A 15,851-nucleotide genomic window follows, 5' to 3' on the forward strand; every position below is an offset into this window, starting at 1 on the left:
AGTGACTATCTACTTTGCAGAAGAGGGAAATAAGTCTCAAAGAGATGACCCTAATTGTGACAGCTAACACTTACAAAATGGTCATTATGTGTCAGGCATCTGTGCTCAGAGTTCTACATGGCTCATATCATTGAATAACAATCGAGGCATCATGAAGTAGCTGTTATAAAAGGCTGCAGAGTACGTCCAGGACCAACCCTCTATAAAGGATAGAGCTTTGGGAACTACTGCTCTCAGGAAACACAGCGATGAGTTCGGGGCCCATGACCACCCATCTATCACTGTGTGGGGTCTCCCGAGGGACAGTAGGGAGGGTTGTTAGGAGGACAAGATGCAGAGGCTGCCAGTTGCCTCTGGTTCTTGCAAGTAGGAGAGGTACTATTCACACTGGTCCATTTCCTCACACTTAGAAATCAACCCAGCCCAGCCTCTGTAGCAGGTCCACCAACAGAACACCTTCTGGCACTAAAATACCACATAACCCAAACTACAGCTGTCACCTTTCTCAAACCCAGCTTTCCGTCCTATTTCCATTGTCCAGGATATAGTTCTGTCACTGGACAGCTTCTCAATTCAAACAACTCCATTATGTCCAGCTCTCTCCCGACTTGTTCACAAGACACACTTTCTTACCACCAAGGACTTTAATTATGTGGGCTTGTTTTTTTTTTTTTTTTTGTTTTTTGTTTGTTTATTTGTTTTGATTTTGTTTAAAATTTCACCTCCATTCTCTCATCTTACATTAGGACTCTGGGAATACCCGTCTCGCCCTCACAGACACACCCCTTGGCTCTCAGCTAGCATCTCTACTGCCTCAAGAGGAGGCCTCCACATAGCACAACTGAGGAGCTAACACAATAGAGCTAATACCTATCTAGTCACAACCGTGTACTTCCTGGATTCTGCTGATCTTTTAGCTTTCTTTCCTATATAAGCCACAAACATGCACCCTAGACTTTACTGTAGTAAACGATTTTTCAGCTTTCTCATGAGACCATTGCTTCCATGCCAGTGACTTTGCACATATTATCTCTTCCCTCACAGAAGGCCATTTTGTCACCTTGTCATCCTGGTCCACACCTACTCTTCAAGATTCAGCTCAAACAATAGCTTCTGGAAAATACTTCCCAGAAACCTTCAGGAACAGATTCTCACTCCCCCTTGTTCCTCTAGCCCTCACTGCACCCTGCTGCTACAGCTCTTATCACACAATGTCATCACTGTTTGCAGGCACTTGCCACTGCTCTCCTGAGATTGCAATAACTCAAAACTGATATTTTTTTGTCCCTTTCCTCTGTGTGCATCATCAACCCACAATCTAGCATCCCTGCCTGCCTTCAAATTTTCCAGTGGTTTCCTGTTTATTTACAGAAGCAAGTGCCATTGCAACAGCATGGCAGGTTTGTGCCTTGGTAGTTAGCTCATTCTCTGGCTTCATCTCTCCCTTCCCTGTGTATTTATGTTTATAGCCTGACTAGACCTGCCATCTCCCTCACTTCCTTGACAACCACATTTCTTGGAGTCCTCAGAGCTTTTTATGTACTCCATTCCTCTACTGAAATGTTCTTACCCAAGACTTCTTTTTCAAGGCATTCTATACATTGCCTATATTTCAGTTCTAATTCTTCTTTATTGCCTCCTACTGCTGCCGTGTAGAATTAAGGATTATCGCTTCTGAGTACTCATTTTATTTATTTATATTATTAGATGGAGCCTTATCATTGTGCCATGTTTTCATGTTCCCACTACCTATCATAGAGGCTGACCCCTAGGAGGTAGGTTGTAAGATGTTTTTGCTGATCTGATTGATGTATCCAGTCCAATTAAGCAGACACTTACACACATACATGATAGCCAAAATCCTTTAGTAGGCACTTTGAAAAAATAATTAGGAATGCTCCACCCCTGAGCCACTTACAGTTTAGTTAACAGCAGTAGACAGTTGATGCATTTCAGGGGCTTGTAATTTAAAGAAACAAATAATTTTATGCTGTAAAGCAACTAACTCACTACCAGAGGTTTTCTCAAATAAGACTTTATTAAAACAAGACACAACCTGCTTTGGTACAACCTAGATTGTGTATCTGTTCTACAAAATGTTTTGAGGATCAAGGGAGAGGGGGATACTGTCATCTCCACATTCTCACTTGAGGAAAAATGAAACATTTACCTTTAGACAATTAAGAGCTCCACTGGCTCTTCAGGAAAAAAAAAAAAAAAAAAAAAAAAAACAATGGCAAGAAAAATTCAAATGCTAAAGACCGGGAAGCCTACAGACACCGGAATACAGAATGACACGGTTGTCCCATTCATATACCCTCCACAGTGTCTCAAGGGGAGTCTGTTCAACATATTCCGAGATGGGGTTCTATAAAAATTGCAGACTACAATTGGAAAGATCTGAAAGTAGCAATGGTGATTTCATAAACTTTATCAGTTGCCAAAACAAATAAAGGACATAATCCTCACAGAAGTTATTCAACATGCATGAGAACCAATGCTCAGAGGAGGAACTCTGTTCTTATGCAGCACCACACAGCGAGTCGATGCTGGAGGTCATTGGCGTTTGGCTGGAGAGATCCCTCAGAGGTAATGGCAACACCAGGAAAATCGTGGACAGTGGTGCCTACAGCACCAGGATCTGAAGTCACTAAGGATGAGCCTGCAGCAGTACATACATACACAGGCTGCACGAAGCACAGCTGCGTCAATGCGAAGAACAGATCAGTTTCTTAAACTGTGCCAGGAGAAATGAGGAGTCTGGAGGCTTAGATCTCAAGATTCTACTGAGTAAAGACTTAAAGGCCAAAGAAAACTATGTATTCTCAACTCCTAGATAACTTACCAGCTACACTCTTCTATCTCAGACTACTTCAACCCCAAGGCCAATGCAGCTGAGTTGATGAGGAGTATACATATTATTCATTTAACCAACTTCATCCACTTTATTTGTCTGAATAGCAAAGTATGACTGCTGAGTCTTCCAGAAGGAATTGAGAGTCTTCTGACCAAGAAACAGCCTTTCAAACAACTTGGAAACTTGTTTGAGAGTGCCATTATCTGGGAGAGATGATTCTCGCTCTCACTGAACTCTAGGCTCTTCTTTCTTCCTGGGAGGAAGCACCAGCTGCGGTCCAAGCATTCTTCCTGGTGAAGTTGGCTCCAGTGCACAGAGCCCTCTGTGCCCCTACCTTCCCCATCGACACCCACGCTCACACTCCTCCCCATCATTCCTACCTCGACTGCGCCTCCGGCTCCGAGAGGGGTCAGTGTAAAACGTCAGCTGTGGGTCATTTTCTGCCTCAGTGCCAGAGTCCCCTTCAGGGTTCAAGAAGGCGGAACCAGCTGAAATGAATAAAGAATCAGAGTAGACATTTTCAGTTTACCTGATACGGAAGCATAGGGTGAGGCCTAATTGGAAAATCAATAAAAATAAGAGTGGTTGATGGGCAGTCTGGGAGAGGTAGCTGAGGGGCCAGGGCTTTGCAATGTCTAGGTTTGTTGGAGAAGCAAACATTTATGAGAGCACTTGATGGCACTCTGTCCTCCATACAGAACATGACTCCATGATGAGGGACTTGTCTGATGTCTGCTTGTCAGAGAGGACTTCCAGAAGTCAGGTGTGGAGAAGAAAAAAAGGGAAATGTTCCGTTCAGGTCAATAGGAGACCAGAATTACATCAGAGCAGGAAAGACACTATATTTCTGAGTTTTTACTGATTCCAGAACATATACATATATACAAAAATAATAAATAAGGTAGATAGCCATATGTGCAGGGCACATGTCCTTCAAGCCCTCTAAAACATAGACAAATTCTTCGATCATTTTATATATATGCCCTCTGTCCTTTTCTGATACTGAAACAGGTAAACGGTTTTTTAATCTCCCTTTAAAATGAAATTGTGCCATACCTTCATTATAACCTCATTTTCCCCACCGAATAGATGGGCGGGCAACCTTCCATATTAACAAATAAAGATCTATACAATCGTTTTAAATGACTGCATGCTAAGTCACTGGACATTAAGCAGATGTGTCAGATAGTTAACCAATTCCCTGTCGGTGGGCATCTAAACCATTTCCAATTTTTTAGCTTGTTTAAATGTGGTAAACAGCCATTTACACACATCTTTGCACACTTGTTCAGTTAGTTCCTAGGAACCATTCATGTCCATGAAGGTACTTAATCACTCTTAAATTTGGGGGCGAATAGCTTTTATCTGGCCTCCAGAAGACTGTGTGTTTGTAGCTTTGTATGACAGCATGTGTAGTTGGTTTAATGACCCTGCCTCTACCCACATTCTGAAACCCATCTTCGAGACTTAGAACTAGACATGGCTACCTCTTGCTTTGTTGCTGATCCTCTTTCTCTGGCTACTGGAGGTGTGGGAGAGCAGAGTGGCTTGCTGGTGGTTGGAATCCACGGGGCTCGTGGCTATGATATTATCTTTATACTTGTTCATCAGGGACAGCTTGGCATTGTCACTTCCTAGATAAGGAAAAGTCAAGACAAAAGGGAAAAAAATAGAACACTTAAGAGAACAGACGAAGGAAAGTGAGAAAATCTACATGAGCTGAGTAGATGGGTCCAGGGCATTGAAATGAGGAACATATAAAGTGAAAAGCTAGTGGAAACTATGACACTCCTCTCTGCTTTCTAGGGGCTACAAAGTTACAGGAGGAGTGAGGTAAGAGGATTACAATTGAAAATCCAATTTAGCTAATTCCACATTGATAATGTCACTGCTTACCAGCCTTTGGCTAAATGCAGAATGCAGGTTTTTTTCCTTCTGGCCAGCACAGGATTTCAGCAGAAATAGAATCTATGTGCTTCAGATAGAAGGTGGCCTCTCTTTCATGACAGCCTTCACCATTGCCTGTTGACTGAACCCCAGCTCCTGCACTCATTTGTGTGATCTGTCTGCTCCCTAAAAGGAGTTTGGGTTTGAACCCCGAAGTTCCTGGCGTCTATTCCATGGCCCTGGTACTATGACCAGCACTATGGGGAATATGATACACGTTGGAGAATCCTCCTTCGTATTCTCAGACTTCAAAGTTCTCAGACCTTGAGGTTCTCAGACTTGAAATCGTATTAGGAAATGATTACTGATAAAGGTCGTCTTCTAGATGCCAAATAGAATTTCCATTTCCCGCTGTGCGATTTTAACCTTTGCAGCCTCACCCAAAGTCTGTGCATCTTTAGCAGTATGCAGTATCAAATGTGTCTTCCTCAAAGAGGAAGGTACTGGGCAGTGCCTTGAAGGATGACTGTTGAGGCGCTCCCTTTCAAGATGTACTTATTCATAGCAGTTTGAAAGAGAGAGAGGTGGGCTATCATAAAAGAGCAGCTCCTCCCTCTCTGCATGTTTGTGACCCTGATCTTGTTCTGCTGGATTGGAGCCAAGGCTCTTCTATCCACTGTCTCCATAGATATGTCTAGCATCTAAGAGCTGATGCTTTGATTGCATTCTTCCACTTTCTTTGAAAAAAAAAAAATGCATCCTATGTAGAGACCACAGAAGCAGGGGCAAGGTAATGTAATTAGAAGATACAAAGCCCACATCTTAGGAGGCAGAGAGAAAAACAAAACAAAAACTCCAACCGAACAAAAAATGGGTAGCTGAGGACACTCCATGTCACTAAAGAATTGAGTTGCCTGTGCAAATATGTGACACACAAAGAAGTCAAGCTAGGTTGGTTTCCCATGCCACAACCTCACTTCCTTGGGGGCTGCCCAGTGTACACTAAAAGGTTCAACTCCACTTCTACTACATGCAAAGGCATTTTTCTGCTCCCAGTGCTGGGTGGAAGTGGAAAAGGAGCCAACTTACACTAATACTGTGCTTCTTATTTTATGGATTAGAAAACCAGTTATCTAAGAAAACAGGTTGTTGTTTTTGTTAAGTCTGAGAATCTCATAAATGTATACAATGTATTTTGATCAAACCCACCCCTCATGTCCCATTCTTACTCCCCCTATATCCTCTCACACACTTAATGTCATCTTAATGTCCTCTTCATAGAGTTTTTGTTTTTTTTTTTAATATCCAACTAAGTCCAGTTGGTGCTTGCCTGTATTACGTGGGTGTAGGACTGTCCACTGGAACATAGCAACCTACCAGGGCTCACACTCATGAAGAAAACTGACTCTTCTTCTCCCAGGAGCCATTAACTGCTAATAGCTCCTCAGTTGGGATGGAGTCCATGAAAAAGGTTATTTTTGCCCACCTGAGGAAAGGCATCAATACATTTTGCTACACAACAGCTGTTGGCTGGCTACAATTTGGCCTATCTGAGCAAGGACTAAATGCGCCCATCCCTTCTCCCATTCTTACCTGGTGTGAGGTCCATCCCAGACTTCTCATTGCAGCCCTGTAGGGAGTCCAAGGTGCGGGTGACCTGACTGGCAAAGTCCTCCCCTCCATTCATGCACTCTCTCTGCAGGTGGTGACGCAGGTCTGTGATGTCATACTCATAGCCATCCAGGATGGGCGTCTCCCGGATGCTCAGGGTGCCACTGGAGTTGTGGCCCTGCACACGGGCATTGCGCAAGCTTTCTCGCCCGTGGCCGCCAATCAGCACAGATGGAATATAGTGAATCTCATTGGCTGCCTCTGCACTGGCACTCTTCTGGGGTTGGGGGACCCGGCGACGTTTGCACCAGCGCCTGCGAGTGTACAGGATCATCACCAGGCACAAGATGGATAGCAACAGAGCAATCATGCCACCCTGGAAAGACAGGACATCAGGTATTTGCACAAAGAAAGATAAGTGCTCTACAGTGTCATTGCTTCATCTGCTAACGCCATTCATCACTCATTCATTAATTCACGCAACCCAATGTGCTGAGCACTTGTAGTAAGCGTCACTCAGCAACCAAGGGACACTCTGCTGACACTGGTGTTCAACAAGGGAGAGAAATGAAACTATGTGCGCTCGGCGCATCATTTCAAGGAATCTAGTTGTTTCTGGCTTAGCAAATATTTGAGATAGAGGCTAGGGAAGATTGTGATTTGGGGTTTTCAGTTGCAGAAGTGGGGAAAAGGGTTTGCTTTTTAAGGTAAATGTGTTACACATAAAGCTGAATTGGGGCTTTTTTTTTAGTGGCCAGCCTGGGGTGGCATCAAGTTTCATCTCATATCAAAACAATCAATTTTAGATGGATCCTAACACTGGATCTCTGAATCAATGAGTCCTATCAACTCTAAAACTCAGATTTCTTGTCTGTACAAAGAAGAAGTCGCCACTAAACTGCTCATTGTGGTTGCTAAGAATTAGGCTAAGTCATGATGTTAATGTGGGCAACGCAAATACATCACACAGCATCAAGACTTTGCTCAGAGTGACCTTAACTGTCTCCACCAGAATAACTGGCCCAGCAGTGAAAACCATCGACACATTTACATCCATCAGAGTGGAGCACCAACTGTGGGAAGAAATCCCACTGCTTAGCACATGACTTGGGTGGCAGGAACACAGTTTTGTTTTGCTTTCATGGAGCTGATACCATATCCTAGAGTGAGGCTGGTGGAGGAGTTTCCTGATGAACTTTCAAAAATCCAGAGGCCACTACCTCAGAGGCCAGTCCTTACAAGTCAGGACAGCACTAGCTGTGTGCTGGAGATGAGCCTACAGTGCTCAGTGTGGTTGAACAAGCTTGTGATCGCGACAAGGCCACACTAGGGTTTGGAGAGGTGAAGGGAGCCTGCCATGTTCTCTCCTCTACAGCACTCCGCAGGCATAAACCTTTGGGTACCCAGTCAAGCTCATCCCTTTATTTTGGTTAATATCTCTTCAAATCTACTTCATTAGGCCAAGGTGTGACAAAAGGCTCCCCTCCTGACCTTGGCTCTAGTCACTGCCAACCTACTGTATATGATAGAGCTAAAAAGTCCCTATCATTTCCCACTGGGCCCACCCACATGAAGATGGCTCAAGAACATTCTCCCAAACAAATTAAAAGCTCCCCCTTTTTCCAGTTTCGCAATGATGACGCTCTGGATTTATGAATACAGTCTCCCAGTAAATCTTTTTGGCTATCCTCCACTTCCCTCCATCTGAACACATATATGCATATAAGCATACATACAAACACACTACGACCATGTTCAAACAGGCCACATGAGGAGGTAGAGAAACATGCCGTAGAGTCAGCTGCTAAGTGACACACCAAGACATGAGGCTTTCTGGGGACACAACTTTCTGCTCTGCAATTTTTTTCTTACTTTATCTTGAGAATACATTCTCCTGGTGCAATCTCTCCTGCAAATATAGAGAGAGTAAACACGTTCTGGTTGCGCCCGGTAGAAGTTCAAGTATTCTAGGTCCTTCTAACTGCTACCTGCTCTGTAGTCCATACTAAGAAATCTCAGACACAGCAGAACCCTGCCTGGAGGACACTGCACTCAACTATATAGAACCAAGCCCTGAAGTAATCCACAGACAATAAGCATCTGTGTATGAACCAGTAGCTTTCAGCAGAGCCATCAATCATATTCATGGCACAATCAGATGGGCTATCCTTTCTCTCACCCCAAACTGAAGCTGTAACAATAGGTAATTAAGCCACACAGAAGGAATAACTTCCCAACCAAGAGAAGTTGTCAGACATTGAATTAGGCCACTGAAAGCCAGAGGTAATTTTATTCCCTAAAGAGCCATAAGAGCGACATAAACATCAATCCCCGAGGAATGGTTTAAACACCATCTTTCTCGCTTACACAGGGTCCCTTCGGAGCCCCTCCACCCTTCCTCACTAATTATGCATACATATGGTCACAACAGGGTTACAGTAAAATCCAGCCCATAGATTCATTGCCCATATCACACAAAAATAAAACAATAGCAGCTGTTCATTAATGGGTGTTTGCTATGTGTCAGACAGTTGTTCAAAATACTCTACAGTTTTAACTCTAAGAGGCAGAGTTTCCCCACTGTTGTTTGAAAAAAAATGAGGCATGGAAGTCAAATAATTTGTTCAAGATCACACAACGTGTTATTAGAAGGATTGGGATAGAGCCCCAGTGACTAATTCAGAGCCTATGTTTTTTGTATGTGGGAGCAGGGTGTATACATGGTGGGCATGCATGTGCGGAGGCCATCAGTCAATGTTGAGTGTCTTCCTTTATTGGTAGTCACCTTATTTTTGAGATAGGATCTGTCACTGGACCTGAAGCTCCTGTTTCTGCTAGACTGGCCAGCTAACCCCCAGGATGCACCTGTCTCTGCCCTGTCCTGTGCTGGGTTGGGTTACAAAATTTCACCGTAGAGAACAACAGTGCCTGAATTTTATGTGGGTGCTGGGGATGAACTCAGGTCTTCATGCTCATGCAGCAAGCTCTTTCTTTATCTACTGTGGTATCCATAGAGTCCATCTTCCCAGACTGCAGCCTCAGAGTTTACAGACCATTATTCTTTAGTCATCATGAGCTTGCCCATAGACACTCAAGCTCTCTCTGACTCCTCACAAATCCAAAGGACAGAATGGGATCATGCGGGTACCTAGATCCATCCTTACTTCACAAATTGAAAAAAAGAAACTAGCCAACGTCCACATCTAGCTGGCCAGAGGTCAGATGAACATTGTCACAAAGGACTGTTTCCCAAGAAACTACTAAGAACCCAGATCCAAGATTAGTTGGTAGAAACACAAACAAACAACAAACTCTCAGCTCTCTCACGTTTTATTTTCTCCATGTTTAAATAACATTATTCATAGTATGTATCACTACATGCCAGCAAGATGCTGTTAGATCCTCAAATTTAGCTGAATTTTAACAAAGAAATAAATGTTGTCTTTCCGCTTAGCGACCCACTGAAAATCTCTAGGTCTGATCCCTTCATCTGATGAGAAAGCCAACGTCCAGAGAAACAAAACATTGGAGGAGCTGAGAGGGTGATGCCAGATCCTCTCAATACTTTTCTCATGAGGCCATTTGTTAGGTTCATGTACAGTTAACTGACCATATACTAGAGTGCAGACATTCAACCAAAGATGTCTTGTGTTTGTTTCTCTAAAACATATAAGATATAGAATGTTAGAAAACAAGGTTTTAATCTGTCTAAACCTGTCTCTGTAGTATCTCTAATCTTGCTTCAGTAGAATGTCTCCTCTGCGGAGAGACTGTGACTACTGATGACCTCAGCTCTCTAGCAACCAGTTGCCAGTAATAAGCTCCAGCCACCAGGGGCAATTTGCCCCAAGTATAGGGGAGAGGATTCTCAGGCCTCAAGTTCTTCTATATGGATTCTTTGCTCCCATGATTCAAATTGGTGACAAATGTCACAACACTTTGCTGTGACTTACCAATTAATTGTGGATGATTATGTAAACAATAATATGCAAGATGTAGTGTTGTGCAATATTTATATGTAATTGTTACCTAATAATGAGATTTTGTGATAATAATAAGCTCACAATGTATAAATTCCTCTGAAGTACATAAATACTCTATTCTATGGTCAGTTGCTAAGTAGAAGTGTAAAGCCCCTTCATAATAAAAAAGACTTGTTACATTAGAATAAGGCATATGTCTAGAAAGCTAAATAAACTGTCATTCTACAGTGAGAACTTGAAAGTCCACTGGCATATTCAGTTACAATTATATTCTCATACAAGCCCAGTTCATTGGAATATCTATTATTTTAGCTCTCCTACCTTCATAGAAAAGTTTACACCTGAAAGTCACAGGTGTCTTAGGATATTACTTTCAAAGACTCTAAAAGAGGTGGCATATGAAAATGGCCCAAATCTTAGGTCAAGGGCCTCTGGGGACTTCCTGCTAACCAAGTGAGGAAGAAAGGCAGGAAGAAGGTTATTATCTTCCTGCAAACAAAAGTTTATTGTGAGGAACAAATACCCTCTGGCATCTGAGTCCAGACAGACTCCTGCTTCCAGTCTGGGCAAGAACACACTGTCCAACCTGGCTGATTCAGGGCAAGTGCAGGAGTTGTTGGCAAACTTTGTGTTCTGGACTGCATCGCTCTGGTCACAGTGTGTTTGTCTTAGCTCCAGGTTTTATGGCATTGAAAACCCAAAACAAAACTTTAAGATACATCTATATTCAGGTGATGAACAACAAGTTACAAAGTGTGAACATTAAAAATAAGTAACAACCAACTTCATGGTATAGCATTATTTTGCTTTTATTCATCTTTGCATGAGTTTTCTGACTATTTTATTGATTTTTCTCAAAATGGTTAACATTTTGTAAATACAATTGTATTGGAACTATATGAAGACTCCACAACTATTCACAAATCCCTTGCAAAAAAGTGGCATTTTAAAACACATTTTTCTTTTAAAAATCAATAAATCATTTCTACTGACTTTAATAGAGATCAAACAAATGAAAACAACCTTTATTTTATAATGAAATTGACATATATGGTACTCACCTGAGAAACATGAAGTTTGTCAGATAATTTGTATAGTTTATAATTTTTATAACAGTGTTTTCTGTAACATTGATGGTAATTACCCAGGGTCAGAAAAATTTTTGTCAGCTCTCCTTTTTGAGTTCGTCCTAACCACATGTTTTAACCAGAAGCCTCCCCTGCCCCCCGGGTTCTCACCCTAGGTCTTGGGTCATGCCTCCCAACTTAGCTGATTCTTCAAAGTCGGTTCAGCATCTTGGCTTCCATGGACTCCTTCCAAGCCTCAATGTTCTGTACATAGACCTTTCCACACTAACCACAAGTACTTTTGACTTTAACTGGCTTTTCTATCTCTTCTAATAGAGTATAGTCTTAACGAAAGTCATGCTCATGTCTGACATATCTCTTATAGCTCCAACATTGATTTTAGTACTTGGCATAAAGCAGAAAGTCAATAACTGCTTGTAGAATGAAGGAACAAGTGGAGAGAAGGAGAGCGAGCCGAGCACACATGTGAGAGAGAGAGAGAGAGAGAGAGAGAGAGAGAGAGAGAGAGAGAGAGAAAGCAAGACAGAGAGAGACAGAGAGAGACAGAGACAGAGACAGAGAGACAGAGAGAGAAGGGGAGAGGGAGAGGGAGAGAAGAGAGGAGAGGAAGACAGGGCTCATCAACTTTGAGTACAATGCAATATAGACATCTATGTGCCTACAAGCTAAATTCATACAAGCTGACTACCTACGAGACTCATTTATTTGTTATTAAGCTATTCAATGAGTGTTTACCAGACCTGCTTTGGGGATGTGTGTTTCTAGTGGTTTCTGTTATTACTGTTAAAGAAATAATACAGGTAGGGCTTCTAATCTAATGGAGTTTACATTTTAGTCAGGGAACAAAATCAAACTAACCAAAGTAAATGCAAGCATAAAAGTCAGGCTGATTTTTGGTACTAAAAACAGCTAGTGCTTTTTGGAACAAAAGGAACAGCAATAGGTAAAGACATGTTGTACAAGAAATGAGGCTCTTAGTAACCTGGGGCCTGGTGAAACCCTTCCCTGATCAGTGTCACACGATCAATAAATCATAGAATAAAAGAGTCCGGATCTATTAAATGTCACAGAAGTTTTAGGGCATCACCTGGGCTGTGTGAACCATTGGCAGAAAAGTGGAAAAGCTGAGATTTTGTTTCCAGTGACCATCTGTCAAGAGACTGTGGCCAATCAATCAGCTAGCATTTCAAAGCTCAGTGGAGGAGTAACAGGAGAGTGAATCTGAGACATCATTAATTATCCCTCGAGGCAACTGGACACACAGAATTCAAATTATACCCCTAAAGGAATTAAATAGTGGCAAAAAATTAAGAATTAAATAGGCACATTTAGTTTCCTACTCTTCCTTAACAGTGCCTGAAGATAGGGCCAAGACTCTTATATGACAACAATAACTCATATCTGACTTTGGCTTTTCTACAAACTATGCAAAGAAGAAAAAAACTCAGCAAACCCATGGGGTATCTAGTCATTCAAATCCAGAATCAGACTTCCAAGGATAAAGAATGAATGGCATAGATGATAGACAGACAGACAGACAGATAATAAATAAGTAGATGGAATAGTTAGATGATAGACAAATAAATGATATATGACAGATGATAGATACATACATACATAGATAGACACGTAGATAGAAAATAGATTGATAGGTAGACAGATATAGATAGATAAACATAGATTGATAGAGATAGATGATAGATAGATAGATGAATGATAGACAGATAGATAGATAGATAGATAGATAGATAGATAGATAGATAGATAGATAGATAGATAGATAGATGGCTTCAAGACCTTTCTGATCTTGTGATTTGTTAGTCAACTAGAAAACTGGCCTAAATTACTAGCATGAAGATCTCTATGATGATGAAACTAATTTGTTAACTTGACTGGATTTAGAATCACCATGGAAACACACCTCTGAGGGTGTCTATGCGGTTGTTTTGAGAAAGGTTTAACTGGGGAAGGAAGACCAAACCTGAATGTGAATGGCAACCACCCTATGGTCTGGGGATGCAAGCTAAGCACTAACAATGATATCCCCCAGCCTCTCTACTCTCCCCCTATCCCCCGCCCCACACATCCCCTGATACAATGTGACCACTTGCTTCAAGCTTCTGCTGCCATGGCTTTTCTACCATGGGAGGCTGTACCCCTTGAAATTTAAGCCAAAATTAAGCCTTCTTCCCTTTAGTTGCTTCTTGTCAGCCATTTGACCACAGCAACAAGAAAATAAACTAATATAGTTACCAATAAAATAACAATTCTACCCAACTGTGCAACATTCTGCAAACTTCATGGCCTCATTGAACCTGATACTTGCCTGCCTCTACAGCATGGGATAGCTAAAGGAAATGTACAATTCTTGTCATCAATTGTTGACGATTGTAATCATGACCCATGCCAAACTGGAAACAATGCCAAGCTGGTAGAGTAAAGGTAGAAAGAACATGGTAATGTCTTCCTGACCATTAAGCCAAAACCACAGACCAAGGACATAATGGATTTGGTTCAGAAGCAACCATCAACTCATTTAGCGCTGACAAACAGACATCTCCCTTCCCAAAGGTAAGTCAGACCTTTGAAGTCAAATTATGCCATTAAGATTGTGGTAACATATTCTTGACCTTGAGAATCTTTTTTCTGACAGAGGAAGCCACCTAAACTATAAAGAAAACCCCTTGATTATCTTCTCTGACAGATTTTCTCTCCTGTGGTGGTTGGTGAATAGAAATCCATTATGCCTTGCCTATTTCCTTCCCGAGTGGAAGACAAGTGAAACACTTTAAACATATTAAGTAGCAACTTCAATTTATAAGTTATTAGGAACACTACCTTCTCTTGGGGCCTTTCTGGGGCTTTTAATCTTCTGGAAATGCTTTCCAGTTGCCATGGGCCACCATATTAATTAAGAGGCCTCAGTATGTGTTCTGAGTCTTCTGACATGAATTGCACAACTCGCTGGCAGGAGGAAGCCTCACCACACCTGGCTAGTCTCTAAATGGAGTATGCTTTTGCTGCTGCTGGCTGCCTTGAGACCCCCAGATTCTCTTACTCACACTTCTAGTCCCAAGTAGCCAGTGCTCAGGGAAGAAATGGAATGTTCTGAGGATCCTGCCTCATTAAAATGCTATTTGCCTGGTCAAGATAGGGAATAACAACCACCCATAAATGAAAGACCAACTCTGACATGAAGAGATTTTTTAGGTAGGCAGGGTGACCCTTAAGGCCCCCTTCAATCCAGTGAGATTATGAGCAGGTTTTCTCTAAGGCAACTCAACATTATAGCTTCTGACTTATTTCCTTCATTTTATTTTTCTTAGGTCTAAAAGTTTCAAGACAGTTAGCTTTGATCACTGTCTTTCCTCTTGACTCTGGAATATTTGTCTTTAACTCCTCTATGAGACTCACGAGTTTGATCTAATGAGATTCTGGAGCCAACAGGGACAGTAGCTGGAGGCTAGTGTGTTGGAGTCAGCTGGGACTATTTAGGGGTATCCTGCTTTGAATTCTTTTTTTAGAGAATCCTTTTTTTTGGTTCTTGAGAGTTTTCTTGACTCAGACCCCTGACTTTACTGTTATACTGTGACACAAGGGGATGCATGCCTTATGAAACTGCTCTCTGATCCTTAATAGCTCCAGTTACCTGTCTTTGCCTTAATGAGAATGCTAAGGTGAGTGGTACTGAGTGCAACAGGATGGCAGAGCAGTAGTTTACCATGGCTCCTGTTTTTAGGTCTAAGGCCACCTCAGTGGATTCCCTCATTCCAATGACAGGCCTAGATATCTAGACAGGCAGTGAGGAATCAGGCCGAGCTTAGGTCCTTACATCCCTCTGGATTTAAACTCAACAATTTTACGAGAGATGTTGCAATTGAGGCAGCCATTATAGATGCGACCCCTAATCAGTGTCAGGTATTAAAAGGACAGATCTGCATAGAACCCATTTGTGTGGCTATGTGTGCACACCCATGCATAAATGTGTGTATTATGCATGACAGCCAATCTGGGAGATTAAAGGACCCACATAGAAGCAAAAGCACTCCAGGTCGCTGTCTCAGCAACCCATGGGCAGAACAGCGTGCGACAGGCTTTCTCCCTGGGCTATGAGCACCAGCCCTTCAAAACTTCACTAGCCAAGCATGAAGCCAATAAATAAACATCTCCAGCTGGCTAATGCCCAATGCCTATTCTTGGCTATGCTCCTTTCCTCTTTCCTCCTTGTTTCATGCAGTAGATGATCTTGATTAAATAAAATCATGATAATAATCTGCTCCATTAGTACCTAACATTAAAGGAATTATTAAACAAGTAACAGAAGAAGCAGTGGATATTTTTTGCTAATGACCATTGGAGTTCTTTTTTTTTTCAATCAGATGGAATTGAGATTTTTCTTCTGTCTCTTCAAAAGTGAGGCAGCTC

General features: G+C 42.0%; 1 protein-coding gene across 1 annotated transcript in view; it reads right to left on the reverse strand.

Moving 5' to 3' along the window:
* The window catches only part of Astn1 (astrotactin 1), a 214,955-nt gene that overhangs the window by 177,611 nt on the left and 21,493 nt on the right, over nt 1–15,851 (reverse strand). Inside the window, exons 3-5 of the mRNA XM_059280177.1 lie at nt 6,338–6,731; nt 4,345–4,491; nt 3,238–3,345 (exon numbers count right to left, since the gene is read on the reverse strand). Of these exons, the coding sequence (XP_059136160.1) occupies nt 3,238–3,345; nt 4,345–4,491; nt 6,338–6,731 (649 nt within the window). The remainder of the gene's footprint in view (nt 1–3,237; nt 3,346–4,344; nt 4,492–6,337; nt 6,732–15,851) is intronic.

The sequence above is a fragment of the Peromyscus eremicus genome, chromosome 15 (genome assembly GCF_949786415.1).
Source record: "Peromyscus eremicus chromosome 15, PerEre_H2_v1, whole genome shotgun sequence".
Lineage (NCBI taxonomy): Eukaryota > Metazoa > Chordata > Mammalia > Rodentia > Cricetidae > Peromyscus > Peromyscus eremicus.